Source organism: Berghia stephanieae, chromosome 5, assembly GCF_034508935.2.
Source record: "Berghia stephanieae isolate SIO BIC M18660-M18661 chromosome 5, UCSD_Bste_1.3, whole genome shotgun sequence".
NCBI lineage: Eukaryota > Metazoa > Mollusca > Gastropoda > Nudibranchia > Aeolidiidae > Berghia > Berghia stephanieae.
In genome coordinates, this window is record NC_088364.1 from 43528634 (window position 1) to 43535793 (window position 7160).

The window sequence follows — 7160 nt, forward strand, 5'->3', positions numbered from 1 at the left end:
ATGCTATTTACATACGCATTAACATCCATTTCCAGCGTTTTGTCTTCAATCTGGAGTGGCTATCTAGACAGAGTGTCTACCAAATGTAAGTCTTTCCCTGGTTTATAGATTGCAATAGGATTAAATCTCATGTCTCATCAGTAGCCGTTGACATCTCAGCAGCGGCGTAGCCTGGTCATTTAGGAGCATGGGGCTGGATTTGAGATGGGTTGTCGCATAGGATCATTTAGTTATAGATATGAAAGAGAGAGAGAGAGAGAGAGAGAGAGAGAGAGAGAGAGCGAGAGAGAGAGAGAGAGAGAGAGAGAGAGAGAGAGAGAGTATTTGATGCACTCAATTATTTTACCTAAAATTTGTATGTTCTTTGTAACTTGTTCATAATGCCTGGCTAAGGATAAGCGATAGCCACTGTCAATCTGTGCACCTATGTGAACAGTACCAAGGGTTTTCAATCTAGTGGTGATATTTAAATGTAAGTTAGACTTCTGATGGTTCAATGCTCTCTGTGTTAATTTTTTCAGATTAATTCTTTTGCTCTTCCCTTTAGCGACGCCGTTAGCTGTCTACGTTTTCTCTTTTCATTGTATAACATTTTAGTTTACGGCCGTCTCTCTCCACATTCCAGTTCCAAACATGAGTACAAGCATTGAAAAGTTAGCTAAGATTGGATCATCTTTGGGTCTCTCAGGAAGTGATTTGAAAGACTGGATAGAGAAGACTATCAAAGATGAAGACGACAGAAAACAGAGAGAACTTGAGGCAGAGAGGGCAAGGGCGGAAAGAGATATCGAAATTGAAAGAGAGAGAGTTAAATAAGAGACGGAAAGGTTGCGAGAAGAGATATTTTGAACGTGAACGTACAGAGGTTGCGAACGAGCAAGTAGGGTTGTTGATGTGCGCCACCGCGGCAGTGGTTGATGAGAGAGACGAAAGTACCGACGAACCAGCACACCTAGAGTTGCCATCACTAAACCAAACTGAGGGCGTCGACGATGTCACCATATGTGATGCTCTAGATGAGGGACAGAGGCACGAGTTATCCAAACTATTGCTTGAATATACTGATGTGCTTACTGATATACCAGGTCGTACTCATATGTACAACTATGACATCAAACTCACATCATCGGTGCCTGTCCGCAAGAAGCTGTATCCAGTACCACAGGCGATGAAAGAAACTTTGAAAGAGGAAGTTAGAAGTATGCTGAAGGCTGGCATCATCGAACCTTCAGACAGCCCGTACTGCTCACCATCCGTTGTAGTTCGAAAGAAAGATGGAACGAATCGCTATTGTGTTGATTTCCGCGCACTTAATAACATCACTGTTTTCGACGCAGAACCCATGCCTCGACTAGATGACCTCTTTCAGCAAATAGGTCAAGGTTGTGATATCGTTTCGAAGCTTGATTTGATAAGGTTGAATAATCACCGAGACTGTGAAATGAGGAGAGATGTTTAGAGCGATTAAAGTGGATTATCTATATAATAGATAGAAACAGGGGGGGGGGGGGGTGTAACAAGATTAATGTAACCTGTGTTATCGACTGAAACAATATATCTAAATGAAGAGGAACTAGGTTCAAAACTGTTCGTCCTTAAAAACAGTTCGTGGCTAAGTGCTAGCTAGATATAACTGCGATTATATGATTACTCTTGGTGTGTATAGATAGTATGCGCTTGGCCAAGGAGTTCACAACATTGCCATCCGGAAGTATAACGGACCAACACACAAACTCTGTGTAACCATGAACTTTTATAGTCTGGTTAATACAGTTTAGTGAGAACAACTCACAAACGCGGATGGCAAAAACAATAACAAAGGCCTGAGTGACGTCATCTGCATACTATCTATAGATGTAAGTGTGTCTCAAAACTTATCAATCCACAATATGCAAAAACAATGGCAATCAGATATCCTACCCGGCAGCTCCACCAAATTATGTCACACGGTCTGAGCACGAGTGTGCACGGTTCGGACCCTGACGGCGACACTTATATAAAAAAAAAAATAACAAAAAATGGGGGGGGGGGGGGTGAGGCTGACTACCAAAGATTCACAAATTATGAACACAACAAGTCCGAGATTTAAGTGTGTATGATATGAAGTGTTTATTAATTAATGTAATGAGCTGATTATAAATGAAATGTATATGAATGAATATAACAAATGAATCAAGAATGTATGGTGAATGATGATAATGATGATGATTTTGATGTAATGAATGTTATCAAGATGACGCTTCTAAGTAGAATTGTGATATTGATAATATAGTCAGTGATAAAAGGATAAATGTCAAAATAATATTGATGAAACTAATGATTGACAGATATGATGAGTTGGTGATAGAAGTGAATGATGTGAATATAAAGCTAAATGATATATGAATAATGATAGAAAAACATGATTATTTAGTTTGTATGACTTCAGGGTCCCCAACTTATCTCCGTCTGTGTGAAGATGATATTCTACGTACTGTACTGTAGTTGCCTGTGTGTTATTCCAAGTGTGGGATATTGATGAGCTAAATGTCCAGATGAATGACACACAGTACCAATTTATTAGGTTCCAGACAATGTCTAATGCAGTTATCAAACAATGGATTGTTTTCCAAATCATGTATAGGTCACAGTAAGTTATTATGTCTATTTTGTAACAGGTTTCAGTTCTTTGTTTTTGTTCATTAAGTAATAGGTTTCAGTTCTTGTTACTAAAGGTTATACGTTATAGTCAATGTTCATTGGGGTTACAATGAGTCACATAAAGGTGACTTGATGGTCAGGTAAAGTCACAAAGTTAAAGAAAGGCTAGATCTCTAGATTTGGGAAAGAAAATGAAAACAATGAAAATCAATTCTTAAAAATATCAACACCACTATAAAACTCAGTATATAACCGGACAAATGACACATCGCAAAATAGCATTGGAAACCCGGGTATCACTATTATCATAAACAATCAATTAAATCAGAAATGCCGATAATCACAACAGAACACAATATTTCAATAGATTACAAATAACACTGAAATCTCACCAACAGAGCACTACTCAAAAAGAAATCAAACAACATTAATTTCTGTTTGGTAATACTGTCTCACAACAGAGACAGGAGTTAGAAGCCGTGATAGAACGTTACTATGGACTTTCACAACAGAAAATACAAAACGTCCTTCTCCACCACGGACTTACAGTAGAACTGAAGATGAAATTAAAAGTCACTATCTTTACCATCCCTATTCGCATGACTCATGGAAAAAACTTGAGGCGAAATGGGGGTGGGTGTTGTAATTTAATGTTCTTCTCCCCCTAAACATGTTTACCCCTAAATAAATACAAAGCGCGTACGATGGATGGATCGTCACGAAGTCAACCATGTCTATGGAGACAATGGCCATTCGCAGCTCCGATAACGTCAGGGATTAAATTGGGGATGTCGAAGATCAGACTCAAAGACACGACGGCAATACTACACCCTCACGTTTTAGAGTGACAAAAGAAATAAATCAAGATAAGGTTGGATGTCCTCAGTCGTTCAATCCACAGGTATTTCCCTACAGCGCCATAAGACACAATGGCATTTCCTTACACACTCATGTTTAAAAGGGACAATGGGGAATTCAATATCACATGCCTGACACGCCTCAAAGAGGGATGGGTAACAGGTACAACACGTTGCCATTAATGGAACAATTAGGTCATTGTTTGTGGCTGCGAGTAATATAATATAATAATATAATATAATGAACTTATATAGCGCCTAGTTCCAATTTGGAATTGCTCACTGGCGCTTTACATCAACACATCATGTATGATATACAAATATAGAACTGGCATGTTAAAACCACACAAATTCGATGATAACATAATATATTATAATAAAATACATACTAAGAGTCCAAATTATATGCCCTACAGAAAAGCTCAGTTTTTAACCGTTTTCTAAAGATAAGTGGATTTTCACTATTTTTAGTTTCAATATTGATGGAGTTCCACAGTCGGGGGGCATGGTGGTCAAAGGATTTCTCATGAAAAACTAACGATTTTGGGGGTTCCCTTAGGATATTTAAATTAGCAGATCTTAAATTTCGACTGGGTTCATAAAGGTGGATAAGTTCCTGAAGGTAAACAGGAGCGGAATTGTTTAAGTAATTGAAAACATGGGTGAGTATTTTAAATTCAATCCTAAACTTTACAGGTAGCCAGTGTAGGTCCTCCAAAATCGGTGTTATATGCTCGCGCTTTTTAGATAACGTTACCAATCGAGCTGCTTTGTTCTGTATCTTTTGGAGTCGATTAATGACATTATTATCACAACCATAGAGCAAGCTATTGCAATAATCAAGGCGGGTAAGAATCAAAGAGACCACAAGAAGTTTAGTAGTATCAATATCAAGAAGCCTTCTAATAGCACCAATAGATCTAAGGTAAAGATTGCAGGATCTAGTTACATTAGTGACATGGGCAGACATGTTTAATTTGGTATCGAATAAAACTCCTAAGTTTCTCACAGGTTCTTTAGTGATGGGAATTACACAATCAGAAAGATTCAGGTTAAGCGTGGAAAGGTCCACGAGGCCCGTCTTGTAATTTGCAACACCTCTGTTTTATTTTCATTTAACCTGAGTTTGTTGCAACACATCCAGTCACTAATCTTAGAGATACAATTTTCTATATCCGTTATAACATTGAGATGATTGTCGATATTAATGGGAAACAGTAATTGGGTGTCGTCTGCGTAAAAATGGTACTTAATAAAATATTTTGAGATGATGTCACCTAATGGTCTGATATAGAGGGTGAATAAAGAGGGTCCCAGAACTGAACCCTGTGGTACACCAAAAGATAGGGGACAAGGAGAAGAGAAGTCATGTCGATTTACAGTCACTGATTGAATTCTGTCAGAGAGATAAGAAGAAAACCAGTCAAGGACAGTACCCCCAAATCCGTATAGTGTCTTAAGTCTGTCAATTAAAAGAGTATGGTCTATTGTGTCAAAAGCAGCACTAAGGTCGAGTAGTATGATAATAACATCATCATTTTTCCGACATAAATGATTTATGATATCATTATGGATTTTAATAAGAGCAGTTTCAGTGCTGTGAAAGGGGCGATAAGCAGACTGAAATTTAGAGAACAAATTGTGTTCATTCAAAAACGTGTTAAGCCTAAAAGCAACAATTTTCTCAATTAGTTTAGACATGAGGGTGAGATTCGAGACTGGTCGATAATTATTTGGGTCTTCTTTGTCAAGGCTAGATTTCTTTAATATGGGAGTGACAATAGCATGTTTAAGATTATTAGATACCTCACCAATAAACAAACTAGCATTTACAATATGAGTAAGAACGGGAACCAAAATATTAGCACAAGAAAGAACAAGCCATGAAGGAATGGGATCTATTGGGCTGGTTGTTTTGGAGCATTGTTTCAGCGCAGACAGTACTTCTGTTTCAGTGGCGGGTTCAAATTCGTCGAATGCTGCTCCGGCTGGAAGTGCATTAGTTTCATTTATTTGTGCTTTCATTGTCTCTTCTTTGTCCAAATTATTCCGAATACCTGATATTTTATCTCTAAAGTGTAGAGAGAAACTATTTGCGGTAGCAATAGGGTCCTCGAAATTATTTGAAGGATGATCCTTCATCAGTTTGTTCAGGGTGGCGAACAGTTCACGTGAGTTTCGTTTGGCACTTGTTATTTTATTTTGAATGTATGTTTTTTTACATGATAGAATTAATTTGTTCCGTTTGTGTTTTAGTCTTAAATAAATTTGATTATGAATTTCTAATTTGGATCGACGCCAAATCCGTTCGGCAGATCTGAGTTGATGTTTTAGTGTTTGTAACTCGTTGCAATACCACTCGGTGTTTGGTCGAAGAATAATTTCTTTCGTGACCGATGGACACAGCTCATCGAACACAGTTTTCAATGAATTATTATATGTGTTTACCATATCGTGAACATTATCACAACTCTTAACAGAGGCGAGTAAATCCAAAGACCTGATGGATTCTTGAAATGTTTCTTTATTTAGTGATTTTGTTTTCCGGTATGTGATCGTTTTCTTGACGGTTGTTTTGCATTCGATTTTTAGATTTAAAGCAATCAGGTTATGATCTGAAATTGTGCGATCCAAAACGTCAACGTTATCAATTATTTTGTTATCTTTCCTGGAAATTATTAAGTCTAAGATGTGCCCCGCCTTGTGAGTTCCGTCCTTTACATATTGTCTTAAATTGTGACTATCTAAAATATCCTTTAACTTCAAACATTTTGTATCCGTTAGATCGTCCATGTGAACATTAAAATCGCCCAATATAAGAATTTCACCACTGGTTGTGCTAGTTTCTAACGCGAGCGTGTCGATTTCATCATAGAATTGATTATGTGTGAGTTTATTCCTTGTAGATGGAGGAGGTCTATAAATTACAACAACATGGTACTTCTCATTCCTTTCTGATGTTAATGTCATATCTAGAGATTCGAAAGTTTTGTAATTCGATTGCGTCTTGTTTTTCTGTAGCTTAACGGATTCTTTATGAATAACAAAAATCCCTCCTCCTCGACCGGTTTTTCGATGCTGTGCTATGAAACTATATCCTCGTGGAATCAGTTTACTGTCATTGTTTTTAAGCCAACTTTCCGTGATAATAAAAATATCCAAATCCTTCTCAATGATAATATTTTCAATTAAGGCTTCCTTTTTAGTAACGGACCTTGCGTTAATCAAACCAACTTTAAGACATTTATGATTGTGATAATTGTTGTTAGACGATGAGTTGTTTATTTGTATAGGTAGCAAGGAATATCGTCGTTCAATGGCCTTGTGTTGGAATGACGGTGTGAAGAAACGATTAAATACATTCATGACAACTTTTATCCTTTTCCTTTTCTTTCTTCCACCACTTTTCCCCGTCTTGTCTTCCTTCCATTTCTATTTTTGTCTATCCTTTCCTTAAACTGTTCACTCGTCATGTTTTGATTCTTTAACACATGTGATGATAATAGTTCATGATAATATAATCGAAAAATAACAAGTGGGGGCAGCTGGTAAGTTGTATTATATTTGTTAAGGGACAGCAAGAAAGTATGGTGGTATTGAATCGCCGCTGGCATTCCAAGTGCTGGTGACAACATTTAAAGATAAAAACAATAACAATAGGGT

The 7160-nt window shown here is 37.3% G+C and overlaps 1 protein-coding gene across 1 annotated transcript; it reads right to left on the bottom strand.

The window, feature by feature from the left end:
* Window positions 1–3364: 3364 nt before the first annotated feature.
* On the bottom strand, window positions 3365–6863 carry LOC144973944 (uncharacterized). Its single transcript, XM_078916834.1, has 2 exons — window positions 5309–6863; window positions 3365–3471 (listed from the first exon to the last, which is right to left on the bottom strand). Exons 1-2 carry the CDS (start codon window positions 6861–6863, stop codon window positions 3365–3367), a joined length of 1662 nt encoding a protein of 553 aa, XP_078772960.1.
* Window positions 6864–7160: the final 297 nt, after the last annotated feature.

Coding starts and splice junctions, on each gene's coding strand:
- LOC144973944 (XM_078916834.1), bottom strand. CDS start 6,863: ATGAATGTATTTAATCGTTTCTTCACACCGTCATTCCAACACAAGGCC. Junction 3,472..5,308: donor AAATGCTAGTTTGTTTATTG/GTGAGGTATCTA, acceptor CTAAAACGTGAG/GGTGTAGTATTGCCGTCGTG.